At 38.6% G+C, this 18,186-nt stretch overlaps 1 protein-coding gene across 1 annotated transcript in view; it reads left to right on the forward strand.

The window, feature by feature from the left end:
• IL31RA (interleukin 31 receptor A) overlaps window positions 1–18,186 on the forward strand; it is a 49,408-nt gene that overhangs the window by 11,496 nt on the left and 19,726 nt on the right. Inside the window, exons 2-5 of the mRNA XM_026498949.4 lie at window positions 2,336–2,453; window positions 5,796–5,974; window positions 8,302–8,453; window positions 13,574–13,739. Of these exons, the coding sequence (XP_026354734.4) occupies window positions 2,336–2,453; window positions 5,796–5,974; window positions 8,302–8,453; window positions 13,574–13,739 (615 nt within the window). The remainder of the gene's footprint in view (window positions 1–2,335; window positions 2,454–5,795; window positions 5,975–8,301; window positions 8,454–13,573; window positions 13,740–18,186) is intronic.

Genomic DNA, 18,186 nt, shown 5'->3' on the forward strand with positions numbered 1-18,186 from the left:
GGTGAAATAAATACAGTATTAGTTAGGTGTGCAGAGAGAATATAACATCCTTGTAGTCTACGATCAAGCCAATCAATTCCAAAAGTTCCTTCTCTCCTGGAAAGCCAGGCAGGGTTGAGGAAGAGGAGGGAGTGGGTTAGCACTCTTACTTGTTAACATTGGCTCATTTTCTATGGTTTATAGTGTCTTTTAGCTAATTCAGTCTCACTGGAGTAAATGTCCATCTTCCAGAGTTCCTGTCTTTCTCCCGCTTCTTTTTAAGATGGTGTCTGGGTACATGAGCAGGGTTTATATGACTGAAGAACCTCTGGCAAGGGATTGTGAATCTATGTAAGAAAGTCTTTGTGTTGCCTTCTGGTCTTCTCTGCACTGCCCACTTTGATCTCATGCCTCCTCTGCTATCTACTGCAGGACAGCTGGCTTTGCCTAGACTTTGGGGCATCATATTGGCACCTATTCCTGAAGTGCATGCCCGATTTGTTTTCCTGTGGTCCTGAAGTCCCCTGTGCACAGAGGTCTCTTCATCTGAATCCCAGGCCTGGACCAACCTCACACATCTATACCCACTCCCCACCCTGAGATACCAGGGACTTCTGGATCCCTGCATGCTACATTTGCCTGTATGGGGCTTATCTGAAGAGCTGTGCCATTGCAGTGTTAGGGATTCTGCATTATGCTGGAGTTGAAGCTGAGTGGAACTAGAGCCTTCTTTTAGAGTAAAGACTTGTGACCTGCCCCAGGCTGTGCCTGATGAAGTAGGTCACCAGCCCAGTTGATCTTGTTTCACAGATCCATCTGTGTGTTTCTACTGCTCTATCAGGAACACTGACACCTGAGCTCCTTACTCTACCTTACTTACATTGTCTCCCCACCCACCCCCATCAGTATTTTACTTGCTAGAAGTGATGGGGTTTTTCCTATTTCTTTTTTTTTTTTTTTAAGATTTTATTTATTTATTTGACAGAGATAGAGACAGCCAGTGAGAGAGGGAACACAAGCAGGGGGAGTGGGAGAGGAAGAAGCAGGCTCATAGCGGAAGAGCCTGATGTGGGGCTCGATCCCATAACGCCGGGATCACGCTCTGAGCCAAAGGCAGACGCTTAACTGCTGTGCCACCCAGGCACCCCCTTTCCTATTTCTTGTCTGGTAGGGGCTTCCCTCCTAGACGGACTAGAACTTTGCTTTCATATGTAAAAGTAACCTAAGTGCTCTTCCTCTCTCAAAAATGCCTGCTTCTTAAGACTGGTTTTACCGAAGACTCAAGAAGAAGTTAGTTTGAGTCTCAGAATTGAACATTGCCCTTAGTTTAAAATTGCCTTTGCTCTTAATTATGTATGTGTGTACGTGCATGCATGAGCATGTGTGATTAACCCCTTGGGCATCTGGTGAAACGTCTGGACCACTTCTCAAAATAATATGTGTAAGTGCATAAATAATATGCATTGGATTACAAAGGAACTCAAATATAATGAAAGAATGCTATCAAACTATTAAGGAAACAAATTTGTGACTACTATACGTGCTTCTTAATCAATACATCAAGGTATCTGCCACAACTGAAATATAATATGAAAATACTCTGACTTTTAATGGTGACAAAGTCACGAGTAATGATGCAACTGTAGGCTGTTGACCACATTTTTGATGGAAGGAAATTGTAAATTTCAACATAAGTTTGTGAAAAATTTTTCCTCTTTAGGTTTATGTACCCGTAGATTGTATCTCTGGACCTTTGCAGGGTCTAGATCCATATTCTAGTTTGTATCTGTTTTCCCTATGAAGGGATAGGTGTTTTTGGGTGAGAAACAATAAGGAGCAAGATTTATAAGCTATGAAAATACAAATGAAGATATTTCAGAAATTTTCTCTATTAACGTAATCTTCTGGGGAAAAATTATTGATACATAAGGTTGAAGTGTGGCATAGTTGAACATTTTGTGTTTTTCTCTTTCCACATACCATCCATTGCCCAGTTATCCAGACTGGTTCCATCATTTGATGCTTTACTTAGTATTTCGCTAACACTTTATATTTGTCTGGTATTTTAATGATTTTTGATTCTCAAATATTGCTTTTGAGTAAGAATGTAAAAAGTGGTTTGTTTTTTTTTTTTAAGGTAGAGATCTAGTTCTTCAAGGGGAATAATTGAAGAGAGGGAGTTATATTCTTTCCTTGGCCCAGAATGGGAGAATCTGTTATATGTACCAACTAACCAAAAAAGGCCAGCTTTTGATATGCCTATTTTCATGAAACGATTGTCTCTGTGTGTGTGTGTGTGTGTGTACATACGTATGTATTTATATATTTATGTATGTATGTTTGTTTGTTTATCTAGTTCTGCCAGCTAAGCCTGAGAACATTTCCTGTGTCTTTTACTATGAGGAAAATTTTACTTGCACCTGGAGTCCAGAGAAAGAAGCCAGTTACACATGGTACAAAGTGAAGAGAACTTAGTAAGTATGGGAGCTTGTGTGCTATCAGTGGGGAGGAAGGGAAGGAGGCAGAGTCTCCTGGTTCATTCATGATTCAAGTCAGTTATGGAATGAAATGTTTGCTTCATTACAGTTTCTAGGTGACCCCTATTTGCGTCCCGTGTCTGGGGTGACAGCTTGGCTGCTGTAGCCATGCTGACAGGATCTGCAGCTATGGGGGGTGGGGAGTGTAGCTTCACGACGACCACCTCTGAAAGGAGCTGAATTGGCTGAGTAGTCACCAGTTATAAGCACAGTGGAAAATCTGTTTTTTTACTACATTCAGCTGTATTTGTCCTCTTTCCAGAATGTGTCATAAAACTGGTCCTTCTTCCTGGACCCAGTTATAGTAAGGGGGATTATAAACCCAGAACTAAGAGGCACATGTTTCTCAGTCTGCCACTAATTTGCTGTGTGACCCTGTCAAACAGTATTCCACCAGGACAGTGATTCCCAAATTTTTCACTACCTCAAGCATCACTTTTTATCCTAATGCTATTAGAATAAAAATTTAAAAATTTTTATTATAATTCTAGCTAAAACCTAGGTGTTTTATTAATCATGTGCACAGAATTTTTTGAAATTGTGAAAATAGCTCATGGAACCCTTTATGTCCTTCATGTTCCCCTAAGAATAAGGAACCCCATGTTAGGAAATATTGAAAGACAATCTTTAAGTCTTTTCCATTTCAGGAAGAGAGTCTGTAATTCCAAGTTTTTGTTTTGTTTTGTTTTTAAATACAAGATCTCATATATATTCTTCTTTTCCCCACTCCTTGGAAATTGGTAACTAGTGTTACCAGGGAAGTCTACTTCATGTTTTACAATAGAAGAAAAGGATAAAAGCAAACACTTTTCCTTGCAGTACTCATGTATCAGTGATATGGAGAGAGATGATTTAAAACAGAGGTCAGGAAACTTTTCTATAAAGGGGCAGATAGTAAGTATTTTAGGCCTAGAGGAGATTGGGTCTCTGTGAAACTATTAACACTACTGCAGCTGTGCTGGGAAGGCTGCGATAGACAATATGTAGACCCATGGCCTAGACTCTTCAATAAAACTTTATCTGTGAACACTGAAATTTGGATTTCATGTAATTTTCACATGCCACAAAGTGTTTTTCTTTTATATATTTTCCCCAACCACGTAGCAATGTAAAACATGTTCTTAGCCTATGTGCCATAGGAGAAGAGGAGATGGGCTGTATTTGATCTGCAGGCCTAGTTTGTTGAGCTCTGCTTCTGAAAATCAGAGGGATAAAGGCCCAATAAGCCATGGTCCAGGTGTCTTATCTTCTCTCAGACTTATTAGTTCGAGGCCCAGTGTTGAATAGAAAGTACTAGTAGAATGTAAATCTGGAAACCTCAGTAAGTGTACTCCTATTTTTCTTTTTTAAGGAGTCATCCCTTGCCTTCTGGCACTCCCTGTGGATTGTCATTATTCTCATGCACTGGTCATGTAGAAGTAGGAAACGCCTGGGGGTTCTTTTTTTTTTTTTTTTTTAAGATTTTATGTATTTATTTGAGAGAGATACAGAGAGAGCATGAGCAGGGACAGGGGAGGGGAAAAGCAGGGGTAGGGTGAGGAGGAAGGGACAAGCAGACTCCACACTGAGCTGGGAGCCCAACATGGGGCTCCATCCCAGGACCCTGAGATCATGACCTGAGCTGAAGTTGGATGGCTAACCAACTGAGCCATCCCAGTGTCCCACACCTGGGTGTTCTTAGGCCTGTATACAATCCCTGTCGATGGCCTCAGGACTGCTGGGCTCTCCAGGACTCCCAGACTGGTTTGTACTTTTGTAAGTTTATCACTGAGAATATCTCTTCCAGGTAGAATGGGAGGATTTCTTGTGGATGGTCAACCCAGAGAACAGATGATGGTGGGTCAGTGGTATGAACAAAAAAACTCATGCTCAGAAATGATAGGAATGGAGTTTTCCTTGGGAAAGACTAAGAGGAGTTGGGATGCCTTTATGCAAGTAATGACTTTTGAACTGAGATGTGAAGGAGCCCTTGAGGTGCAGAAAAGGGAAACAAGGTTATTTCTTAGAGGTTACAGCATGAATAAAGGCAAAAACATTCAGCTAGAGTAATAGTACTTATAACAATGATAGTAACATTTCACTTTTAGACTAAATGGCCAACATTTTAAAAGAACTTCACGCCTATTAGCTCATTTCATCCTCATAACAGTGCTATGTTATAGGTATATCACTATTCTTATCTTAGAGATGAGAAAACTCAGGCATGGAGAGGTTAGGAAACTTGCCCAAGGCTCAGAATTCAAACCTGGTTGGCTTCCAGAGCTTGTGCTTGTAACCACGACCCAACGTTACTCTGGAGGCTGTTTTTGCACCGCACAAAAAACATAGAAAGCCTTTAAAGTCTTTTCTACTTTCAGAATTCTACAATTCCTTACATTTAAGCTCTGCTCCATTGCCCCCAGGCCCCGCCAGCACTGGCATCTTGCAAAGTGGGTCCGTTTCTGTTCCCTGCTTATTTCATCTCCTACATCTTCCCCACAGCCCTGGGGACTGTGGCTGTACCCACCCATCTGATTCCTACCAATGTTTGTACTTGTCTTCATTAAGTGATAGCTTGATAGGATTTAAGTTATCTATATGTCTAGGGGAAAAATTTAATGAGTTTTCTGAAAATTATATATGGCAGTGGTAAAAAAATTCTATCTGAAAAATATAAAAAATATTTAAAAAATCACTTGAAATTCCACCACCAAAGGTAACGAGTTTAACATTTTGATGAATACTTTTCCAGACATCTCTGAGAATAGTTATATAAATATATAAGTTTACATAAATGTGATTATTCTGTACATAATATGCATCCATTTTTTTCTTTTACCACCAATAAGAGTATGAGCATCTTTCCATATCAATAACTCTAGATTTATTAAAAAGTATATTTTTAATTCTATGTATGTATCATAGTTTATTTAACAAATCCTCTTTGATTTTATTTTCCTTTTAAGAATAATTTCACAAGGCTAGAATCTGGCGTTTTCAGGATCCTAGTCAGGATTTCTTACCAATAGGAAATGTATTACAAGCATAGATTTTGATGGACTTACAGAGTTCCAAGGAAGTCTCCGTGGCTTATAGCATCTCAGGCAAGAAGCAGGTAAATTTGATCTCTCCTTGGAAGAGATGAGGAAGGAATTTGGAGAGGGGGCATCATATTCGGGATGAAATAGTCCTCAAGAGAAACCCAGAGTGAAACTAATAAATACATGCTTAATATATTAGGTATGGCTTTGCTTCCAAACTGCTGTACTAAACTCATGTTGACTGCTTTTTCCTTCAAAGCTCTTACGGATATAAAAGTGACGTTTGCCCAGCTGATAATTCTACAAGGGGAAATGCTTCTTGCTCCTTTCTTCCTCCAACAATAACAAACCCAGATAATTACACCATTCAAGTGGAAGCTCAAAATGCAGATGGTATAATTAAATCTGATATAACACATTGGAATTTAGATGCCATAAGTAAGTATCGTTTTTTTTTCTTATATACTCTATTAAAAGATAAACCCCCTCTTTTTCTTGGAAGAGGTGTAAACACAAAAGTAAACTCAAAGCTTAAGGATATAGTAGGTATGCCAAGGGTAATGGATACATATGAGGGTCCCTTTTTCTCCACATCCTCACCAATGCTTGTTATTTCTTGTCTTTTTGATACTAGCCATTCTCACCGGTATGAGGTGATATCTCTTTGTGGTTTTGATTTGCATTTCTCCAATTATTACTGATGTTGAGCAACTTTACATCTATCTCTTGGTCCTCTGTTTTTCTTTAGAAAATGTCTATTCAGGTCTTCTGCCCATTTTTTACTTCAAATTGTGGGTTTTTTTGGTGTTGAGTTGTATGAGTTCTTTATATATTTTAGATATTAGCCTCTAATTTGATAGATCATTTGCAAATGTCTTTTCCCATTCAGTAAATTGCCTTTTCATTTTGTTGATGATTTTCTTCACTGTGCAAAAGCTTTTTATTTTGATGAAGTCCCAATAGTTTGTTTTTGCTTTTATTTCCCTTGCCTGAGGACACATATCTAGAAAAATGTTGTTAAGGCCAATGTCCAAGAGATTGCTGCTTGTGTTTTCTTTAGGACTTTTATGGTTTCAGGTCTCACATTTAAGTCTTTCTTTTTTTTTTTTTTTGAAGATTTTATTTATTTATCTGACAGAGAGACAGACGGCGAGAAAGGAAACACAAGCAGGGGGAGTGGGAGAGGAAGAAGCAGACTCCCAGTGGAAGAGCCTGATGTGGGGCTCGATCCCAGAACTCTGGGATCATGCCCCGAGCCGAAGGCAGACGCTTAACGACTGAGCCATCCAGGCGCCCCACATTTAAGTCTTTCATCCATTTTGAGTTTATTTTTGTATGTTGTGTGAGAAAGTGGTCCAGTTTCATTCTTTTGCATGTAGCTGTCCAGTTTTCCCAATCATTTATTGAAGAGACTGCCTTTTCCCCATTGTATATTCTTGCCTCTTTTGTCATATATTAATTGATGATGTAAGTTTATGTTTCTTTTTGGACTCTCGATCCTGTTCCACTGATCCATGTGTCTGTTTTTATGCCCATGCCATACTGTTTTGATTACTATAGCTTTGTAGTATAGATTGAAATCTTGGATTGTGATACCTTCAGCTTTATTCTTGTTTTTCAAGATTGCTTTTGTTATTTGGGGTCTTTTGTAGTTCCATACATGTTTTAGTGTTTTTTTTCCTAGTTCTGTGAAAAATGTTGTTGTTATTTTGATAGGGATTGCATTGAATCTGTTTATTGCTTTGGGTAGTATGGACATTTAAAAAAATTTTATTCTTCCAGTCCATGAGCATGGTATATCTTTTCAGTTGTTAGTGTTGTCTTCAATTTCTTTTATCAGTGTCTTACAGTTTTCAGAGTACAGGTCTTGCACTTCTTTGTTTAAATTTATTCCGAGGCATTTTATTTTTTTTGATGCAATTGTAAGTGGGATTGTTTTCTTAATTTCTCTTTCTCCTACTTCATTACTAGTGTATAGAAGTGCAATAGAACTCTATATATTAATTTTATATCCTGAAACCTTATTAAATTCATTGTTTCTAGAATTTCTAATGCAAGAGAGTATATGCTGATTGAACAGTGTTATTTAAGAAGACAAAGGTTTTATTTAGCATTATATCAATTTTATTTAAAAAAATATACAAATACTTACATAGAAAAAGGCCTAGAAATACTCCAGAAAGTTATAAGGGCTCTGGTTGATGGCATTATGGATGATTTAAACTTTTTCTTTGTATTTTTCTATATTTAACAATTTTTTTTGGAATGAGCATATGCTACTTTTTAAACCAGAAAAATATTACATATTTTGAAAGAGAGAGATTTTGAGTGATAATGTTTGTAGTGTTCAAGGGAAATGAGAGGTACTTTCTACTGGACACTTTTGGTGGTCAAAGAAAGAGAAGTTGAGGGGAGTGGAGATAAGGGAAACAGCCCATTTTCTAGTTGTGTAGTCTCTTCTTTTGACCTCCTTTCTTCTTGGCATAAGATCTGAACCAATCAGTAAAAGGTGCATTTGCAGAAAAATCATAGAAACATATCTTATCCTCACTGGCCATCCCTTTTTTTGTTGGGGGGTGGCATGGAGAAGCTGGGGTGGCACCATTCCTTTTGCCCTGCCTTCTTAATGCAATCTGCATATAGCAGGTTGTAAAATATGCGTTACCATTTCCTTTCTAGTTTTCTTTTTTTCAGTTTTAGATGGTTGTGATTAGCACCTTCTGACCTTTTCGCAAATGTGAGAAATTTATGATTTTTATTTTCAGTGAAAATTGAACCACCTGAGATTTTCAGTGCGAAATCAGTTTTGGGCATCAAACGAATGCTTCAAATAAAATGGAAAAGGCCTGTGTTGGCTCCTCTTTCTTCCTCTTTAAAATATACTCTTCGATTCAGAACAATAAATAGTGCCTACTGGGTAAGTGATGCCATTAAAATGTTTCTTTTAGGGGGGACAAAGAAAATAATTATTGATAAACTTTTTTTTGATCTGGAATCATTTTTTCCCATTTTCTATGTTAAAAATAGAAGACAGACAATAGTGAGTACTTTTCTTCCCAGTTTCCCATTTGGGCCTTTTAGAATGGATAAGTGTTTCACTGTAGGCATCTTGCATTCTGAGCACAGGGACATATTAAAGAGTGAGAAATTTACTTTTGCATTCCACTCTGGTTTGTGTCTAGATGTGTTGGTGGCCAGAGATTCTATGGCTTGGCCATTTCCTTTTTTATTTTTCCAACCTTTTATGAAATTGTGATATATAAATTATATTTAGAAAAGTGAACAAAACATAAATATTTCATTTAACAAATTATTATTATATCAGCACTTATGTTAAAACTAGTGAGGTCTAAAATAGCATGTCAAGGTCTCCTGTCTACCCTTTCCTGAAGACAACCCCCATAGCTCCTTAGAGCTCTTATCTTGATTTTTCATGGTAAATATTTCTTAACTTTTTATTATGGGTTTGCCATTTAAACCTGCATCGCTGAACAACATAGTTTGAGACATTATATAATAGAAATCCATACATTTTGTATTTTGTAAACATTTGGCTTCTTTCAATATTGTACTTTTAAGATTCATCCATGTTGTATAATGCTGAAGTTTATACATTTTCGTTGTCATGTAGTATACCATTGTATGAACACAATGGAAGCATGGCTTTAATTTGCATTTACCTCACTTTTAATGAGCTCATGTACATTTTCATGTGTTTATCAGCTCTTTGGAGTCCTTTCTTGTCAAGTGTTGATTTAAGCTATTTGTGCATTTTTTCTAGTGGGTGGTCTGAATTTTAAATTGACTTGTAGGAGTTTCTTATGTATTTTATTTATGAGTTTTTTGTTTGTTATGTGTGTTGCAAACATTTCTGACTATGAGGTTTGCCTTTTAACTCTCCTAATGGTTATTTTGGAGAAGAACTTCTTAATTTTAATATTATCAAATTTTATCAATATTTTCTTTTAAACTTAAAATCTTTTTTATCTTACAGAATCTTTTCTTACCTCAAAGTTTAGAGGCTATTCTTATATCTCCATCAATGCAACATGAAATTATGTAAAGTTTTTTTTTGTAACCACTATATATTATAGACTCTTAATCATCTCCTACCCAGTTAAATCAGTTAAATCTTTAGGAGTTTTTTCCCCACACACAAGATTTTCTAGTAAAACACATGTCCACTATCTTATAACTTATTTATTAAGGTAAGTGTAGGTGTTTTATTTATTCTTGTTGTATTTCTTCATGTTGGTCATACCCATCATTTCAGCCTATTTAGAATCTTTATTCTATCACCCAAAACTTACATTTAACTTTTTACTTTCTAACTTTGCAATATCTTTGGCTTGGATAACACTTACTTCTATACCTTTATCTGATTTTTAATAAAAATAGTGACTCTGTCAGAGCCCTGTGGTAAACCATTACAGACTACCCAGAGATATCAACCTCTTTTTCTTTGAGTGTGGCCATTTACTCAGGTTTCTGTGAATATACCTAATTAGCACTACAATCATTCAGCGTACCTTTTCCATCTTGTCCATGATGCTATTACTAGACTTTCCTTTGCCAAAATTCATAGATACTTTATCTATTGCATAGTCTCCTAACCTAGAACCCTTTCAGAAAAGAAAATTGGCTAAGTTTCATGTGTCTTGTGTTTAAGACAAGAGAAATAATGATGTCCACTCCTCCCCTCAGCTTCCTTTCTATGCCAGCTCTGGAATCAGCCTCCTAGTACCTGACTACATGTAACATAAGACTCATTAATTTTCAGTTTTGGGAACCTAGAAGGGAACCTTTAGGCAAGACAATTCCTGGCAGAGCATAAGCTCATCTTCCTTCACACCACATGTTATGGTCTAAGTAAACCTGAGGACTTGCTAGGGTGATCTGCCCTTAGGTTTATTCTGTTTATCTGAGTCCAGAGTCCTGTGGCTGCTGAGATAGGATTCAACAGGAAAAATAAACCACGATCTCTCTTCCTCTAGAAAATTACTGAGCCATGTACAACACTAAGTGAAATTAGCAAGTGTAAACTACCCGAGCACTCAGCATTGTCTATGCCACCTCTTTGACAAACTCCCGACATCTGCACTCATCTTTGCTTTATTCCTTCCAGGCCCTGAGATAGGCTGTCCTTTCTCCTGCTCCCCTGAAGAAAATGAGAAGGAAAGTGGAATGTATTTAGTGTCTCTCTCCTTTCAGCTTTCAAACACAATCAGTTCTAAACCCAATTATACCAACCCAACTTTTCCATGGAGAGAGGTCCAAATCTTTAACCCTCCAAGACCTGACCCCTATCAATCCCTTCAACCTCATCTTTCATCCTGCCCTTGCGTCTCTACTGGTTCTAAATTGCTCGTTTCCCTTATGTCATGTTGTTTTACTGTTCTTTGTCTCTGCTTTTGCACCTCTCTTCCTTCCCCAACCTTGTTGAATCTGTTCATGTCTCAGAACTCAGTTCTGACATATTTCCTTCTGAGAACATGAACTGGGTGCTCCTCCCCTTTCACTGCACTTAACACTCAGCACAGTCATTTCAAGTTGTCTCTCCCTACATTAGACTGTTAAAAAAAAAAACCACTATGGCTATATAGCAAGACTTAGGTTTGTATGATGCTGTATGGGTTGCAAAGTGCTTTCTTATACTCCAGACTATTTAATCCTTGCATATATCTTGTCAATGAGGCATCACTATTCTTATTTTTACAGATTAGGAAATTGTGATGTAGAGCGCTTAAAACACCTGTCCAAGATTGCAAGGTTTGTAAGTTGCAAACCTGAGCCCAGGTTTTCTGACTCCAAGCTGTCATTCATTTGACCATATTATAGCAATCTCCAGACCATCTTCCTGTTGCCTATTCAAAGGAGTTTCCACCTTTATAAAATGGAACCATATGAGCATTCTGCCAAAGGATCTCAAGACTGTTTTAAGAGTTTGATTTAGGCTTTGTACCAACACTTTTGACTCATCTCTCAGAACATAAACACTTTGGGCAAGCTAGGATTTGGCACAAAGTATAGATTGTTAGAAACAAACCTGATGAAGTTAATTAGTGTTTTGTTAAGAGTCCCAGAGTCCTGGGAAAGTTTTAGTTAAGCCTGTATAGGAAGGATCAGTTGGTCCTGGACCCTGTGAGGGCCAAAGGCACTTGCCTGGACAAAAAGCCAAACTAAAAGAAACCTTTCAGGCAGGCACACTACTTGAAAGACTGAGCAGATTTAAAAAAATTTTTTTTTTTTATTTTTTGCTTTGGGGATAGGGCTGAAAAGAATATGCTTGTATAGTTACATTAAAGCTTTCTGAGCATGAATGTGAGGAGCCCCAACACACAGGCCAAGCATGTGCTTGAGGATGCTAATAAAGCAGGAAGAAAACGTGGAAAGATTGTTTTAGAAGAATATTATATTTTTATAAGAGCATAAAAGGAAACTAGAAATTTATTAGACTTCTTTTCACTTATTTTGTAGATTAATAGGGTTTTCATTTTGATTCATGTATGGAAGTCACCATGTGGTTGGCTTTCTTCTAAAGGTCTTCTTTTTTTTTTTAAGATTTTATTTATTTATTTGACAGAGATAGAAACAGCCAGCGAGAGAGAGAACACAAGCAGGGGGAGTGGGAGAAGAAGAAGCAGGCTCCTAGCAGAGGCGCCTGACGTGGGGCTCGATCCCATAACGCCGGGATCACGCCCTGAGCCAAAGGCAGACGCTTAACTGCTGTGCCACCCAGGCGCCCCTCTTCTAAAGGTCTTAATCTGGAATCTGGTTTCAACTGGGCCCCATAACTAGGCTAAGTTGGGGAGGCTACTCTCCCAGAGATGATGATGGATTGTCCCAGTGGCCCTGTTCTGCCATTGCAACATTTCCAGGGGCGATTGAAGGAGGGAACTCAGGACTTTGGATGAAGTGAAACTCTCCTCACCTCTGGCTCCTACATCTTTATCCCAGCACCATCTTACTAGGCTGGGAGTTCAGAAGTGTCCATATGCAGCTGGGATGCTCAGCTTTTTGCCACATAAACACATTGTCATTTTGCCCAATTTACTTTAGGCCCAACACCTGTAATTATCTACTTGTTTTCACAGCTGTTATATACATATAAGAAATGTCAGGACTTCCTTCTTTCACAAGGTTTTATGGGACTAGTGGGCATACTCACAAAATAGATATGGCCATTAGTCTAGTTTATTAATCAACTCAATATGAGTTTATATAAACCAACAGCTCAGAGTTCTTATTGCAGCAACAGTGATCATGCTCAAAAACAAATATCTGAATTTTTAGTTTCTCTTGGGAAGTTGGGTCCCCAGAAGGGGTTTTAAAGATTATATAAAGCAATGTGCTCATTTTACTAGTGAGGATACTGAGGTCTAGAAAGGAGAAGTGATTTATTTACCTCTCCCCCTCCATACCCCAGAGAGAATGTCAAAATGAATTCGTGCATCCAGGCTGCTATGGTCACCCAAAGACCAATGATTTGCAGTGGAAGATTTGGGTAAAAAGGAAGTATCTAGGAGGGAGGAAATCTGTGTTCTGATCCCAGTTCTGTTCATAACAAACCCTGAGGTAGTCCATGGTCACTTAACTTTTGAGGTCTTGTCTATGACCTGAGGTTGAACATGATGCCACTAAGGTCTCTATTGCTTACTGTTCTGTGAGGCCTTATATCTAGGTGTTGGAGTCGTCTGCTGTGTTTAAACTGAGGCCGGGGTTGCCTGGGTTCCAGGACTCCACCTTGTATTTTCCAGAACAACAAGACTACTCATTCACGCCCAGCCCAGGGGCAGGAATCTCTGCCTTCGAAGCTTAGAGACAGGAAATGGGGAGGGTGGTGGTTCATGGGGTGACTCACATCTGCTTAGGTGCAAATGATCCCTAGGCCTGCATGGAGGTTTATTTATGAGAATTGCATTTTTTAAAACTTGAGATACAATGCTTCTAGTTCTGAAATGGTTGAGGAGTGGAGAAGAAAAATGAAAAGATAACAGGGGTTCTCCCATCCAACTCAGGGTCATCTCTGTCTTTTAGATGGAGGTTAACTTCACCAAAGAAGATATCGATAGAGATGAGACCTACAACCTCACAGGGCTGCGGGCTTTTACAGAGTATGTCATAGCTCTGCGATGTGCCCCTGCGGAGTCCATGTTCTGGAGTGGTTGGAGCCAAGAGAAAGTCGGAACAACTGAGGAAGAAGGCAAGCTGGTCCCTTGCAAGTCCTTTTCTGCCTGGTCTGGTTTCAGGTAGCCTGGGCCTAGCCTTATTGGGTTTCATCAAGCTCTGTACTTGGGAATCATGGACTCTCGCAGTCTGTACATTCCCTCTCCACAGGGCACTCATTATGCCCACCTGAGCCCACACGGTAAGCCAGCCCTCCTCAGAGGGCCTTAGTTAACATCTTTTTGTCCCAAAGGCAAAAGATCACATCTTTAATACTCTCAGAAATGTCTTATGCTATACATGAAGTCGTGTAATATTATTTAAAGGTATCCTATGATAAATTAAAGCTATATATTGTAAGCCCTGGAGCTACCAGTAAAAGATAAATAAAGGTATAATTAATGAGGGGGGAAAAAGTCAGATTCTTAATGACAGTGAGGGAAAGAAAGAGAAAAGGACCTTACAATGAGGGAATGCTTGCTGTGAATCAGGTATGGTCATTCAGAGTAGTACTTTAACTCCATGGGCTTGGCTGAAATCTCGGCCTGGCTATGGAGTGACTTTGGGCTAGAAACCTCATCTCTAAGCCTTAGTTTTCTCACTATTCACTCCCCTTTTCCATAATAGAATATAATTTATAAAATTGAGTTAAAAGTAGTACCTACTTTTAAAAATTCAATGACATAATGTATTTAGCTCACAATAAACATTCAATAAATGCCAGGCTTTCTATTATTTTTATTAAACCTTCTAGGAGCCCTATAAAGCATGTGAAATCACCCCCACTTGGAGGAGAAGGAGCTGAGTTTCAGAAGTATTAGCCAGTTGCTCAGGGTCACTCAGCATGTGTTACTGTTCTTTGTAAATCAATAGTCTTGCTCAGGGCCTGTCTTTTAGTAGTAATAAATGTTTGAAGAATGTATCAGTTTCCTATGGCCACTGTTACAAATTACCACAATTTTAATGACTTAAAACGACACAATTTTTTTTCTCTTACAGTTCTGGAAGTCAGAAGTCCAAAATCAGTTACATTGAACTAAAGTCAAGGTGTTGGCAGGGTTGTTACCTTTTGGAGACTCTGAGGGTAGAATACTTTTTCTTGCTGTTTCCAGCTTCTAGTGGTTGCCTGTATTCCTTGGGTTGTGGCCCCTTCCCCCATCTGCTAAACATATCACTCTGACCTCTGCTTCCATCATCACACTACTTTTTTCTCCTCTTCTGTGTCAAATCTCTTTGCCTCACTCTTATAATGACCTTTGTGAAAACATTTAGGGCCCACCCGGATAATCCAGGATAATCTACCCAACTCAAGATCCTAACTTAATCACATCTGCAAAGTCCCTTTGGCCATATAAGGTAACCTTACAAATGGCAGGGATTAGGATTTAGATCTTTGGGGTACATTTTTCAGCCTAACACCATGAATGAATGAACGAATGACTAGTTGAATACTTGGTATGTCCACACATCTTTTGAAATAAGGAGAAGAAATGCAAAATGCTGATCCTTCTAAACTTCTGGTGCTTTACTCTCATTTGTTTGTAAGACACACGGGTTCTAGACCCTGAATTTCCCCCATCCACACACCCGGCCATAATTTCAGTCATATTCTTGTAAGTCTTATTCAGTCTTACAGCCAAGTACCACACAGGTCTCAGGTAACATTTGCAGTCAATTTCTGTGCTCCCTGGTCCATATGACAATAATTTATTCCTCTGGATCTTGCTTGAGTTTCCTATGAGACCAAGTTGGTACTAACAGGTGTCCCACACACCTGCCCATATGGTCAGATGTCTGGAAATAATCCAACATCTTCTGAATTTTGTAGCCCCCACTGGAGATGTTCATGTTAGTTCAGTCTAAACTACCCATTGGTGGATGTGGTTATGCAAAAAGGGTTCATGGCGGCACATGCGAAATTGAGCTAGATGACTTTTTTTAAAAAATTCATTTATTTGAGAGAGAGAAAGAGAACGTACACCGAGGGAGAGTTAAAGGAGAAGCAGATTCCTCGCTAAGCAGAGAGCCTGACGTGGGGGCTCAATCCCAGGACCCTGAGATCATGACCTGAGCCGAAGGCAGGGGATTAATTGACTGAGCCACCCAAGGAACCCCAGGTTCGATAATTTCTGAAGGCCCTTCTCACCCTTAGATTCCATTCATCTATGCTATTCAGGCATCTAGTTTTCTATGCCAGGCTCTAGCAGTCCAAGAAGAAGTCATAGAAAATCCCAAATCTTTATGTCTTTAAGTACTTAGAACAGTACCTTACAAATGGTAAGGGCTATATAAATTTGACATCAATAGAAATACAGACATGATTAAAACAAAACTATTCAGTTTGTGGATCTCTTGTAACTTTTGATTAAAATTACATACAATATTTGGGAACACATTTACATTCTATAGACAACACCTCAAAGTGTCAAATGAATACTACAAATACTAAACAGCACATAAATTACACAGCAAAAAAAATGGCCCATTGCTTATAATCCGTAAGAGTAGTCAGTAACTGAGCCCTCTCTTTTAAAGGATTAGAATGTAATGCATGCAGTATCATTGAGCCAAGTGTCCTCTGCCTTTGCTACACATTTTAGCAGGAGGTCTGGGAGATTAAGTTGACTTCAGGCATGACCCTGTTTTGCAGGCCCTTCTCCCACTCTGTAGCTGGCAGTCTTCTCTGCAGTGCCCTCCTGGCACCATTGTGGCTCTGTGTCTTCCGTTGGCTCATGACAGCCCAGCCACTCTCTCATGTCAGTGTCAGTTTCATCCACTTGTTTTGCTGCCAGAAACGAGATTTACTGTTTCAGCTGATTTGTATTTTGGCTAGTTGGGCTAGGATCATTAGCGGAGCTCTAGATGCTGGTGTTGTCTGTGCTTGTGGCTGATTGAATCAAACCACTTATTTATCAAGGTCACCACTGTAGGGCTTTTGCTTTTGTTTCTCTTTATTTTTTCAGGATCCCAGAGAAAATTGATGAAGACGCACCCCTTTCCCCCAGCAAATCCTAATTTCCCATTTTCCTATTTGTAAATAGTTTGTTTCGCTATTTCACGATGAAATGTCAGTTGTTTAATACACACCTCCTCAAACCATTTCTAATTGTTTGAAATCTTCTCTTCTAAGTCAAATGTGAAACATTACTTATTTTCATTTGGATTTCAATAGATTGATTATTAGGGTTATTTACCCATGTTTAAGCATATAAGTATCTACTACATGACACAGATGTAATTATATTCTGATCCTGGCTTTATTACCTAAAAGCTTGTAACACTGAAACATGCTTCTCTGTGTTTCAGAAATGGTGATGATAATACTACTGTACCTAATTCTAAGGGTGTGACGATTAAATGAGGTAAATCAGGTAAAATGCTTAGTATAGAGACACTTGGCTAAAAGTTAACATTCTTATTGTCGGTCTTCAGCAAGGGTACCAGGATGTGTGTGAGGTGTCCAACTAGTGGTAGTTGTGGATATTCCCAGATTGTAATGGAAGCAAAATAGATCAAATTGTTGCTAGTGGGTCCAAAGAATTGATGCCTTTGAATATGCAGATATTTTTATTGATTTGGATAAATTTGATTTTGCTCTTTTACAAATACAGAATTATTACTTTTCTAACTTTGATTATACTGCAAAGCCATTACTATCTCATGGCTAATGGAAAATTGCTGTTAATTACAGAAGATTTACATGCTACTCAGAAAGTGGTTTTACTAAAAGCTGCATCTGTGGGAAGTTGATACTGGGAAGACTGTTCCTCTTTGGACTTTATCTGCAGGAAATAATGGCCTCAGTGAAAAGAGAAAATACCTGATTAAATTCATTTACCATCACCATCTACTACAACTAAATGGCTGCCTGTGGGATAAATCTAAGGAGAATTTTGCTCATATTTCTAACCAAGTCTCTGCAATGATTGATTATCTAATAATCAGTTTATTTTGCCTCTGTCCTTTGGATGAATATTCAGGGCTGGATTGTAATACACACTTTGCCTTTAGATTTTTTTTCTTTCTTACTCTCAGTGCTATTATCCCTGAGTCTGACTGAACATAACTGGAATGGAGAGACTGCAAGTGAGAGTCCTTCCAATTCCACAGGTCACCTTTGAAGGTCTCGTGACTTTGGAGCCTTATGCAAAAGCTTTCTGCTGGGAGGAACTCTGTCTGTGTTCACATCTCATTGGCTTGTAGACAGGTTGAAACCAGCCTCTTGTTCCCTGTCTGAGAAATTGAGTACAGGCCATTTGTCTTCTGATTTTTTTATTGAAGAATCGATTTGAAGACACTGATACTGAAGAATATTGATTTCTTTGGGAAATAAGAAAACTTCAGACAGAGCTTGTAAGACAGTAAGACAACATCTTAGTGAAACACAAATGAAGTCACATTTAAAGTCTAAATAGTTCCAATTTCCTGATATGCAACTTACATAGAATTACAGTAGATCTCATCAAGGTTGGGGCTACCAGGTA

Source organism: Ursus arctos, unplaced genomic scaffold (genome assembly GCF_023065955.2).
Source record: "Ursus arctos isolate Adak ecotype North America unplaced genomic scaffold, UrsArc2.0 scaffold_5, whole genome shotgun sequence".
Classification (NCBI taxonomy): Eukaryota; Metazoa; Chordata; class Mammalia; order Carnivora; family Ursidae; genus Ursus; species Ursus arctos.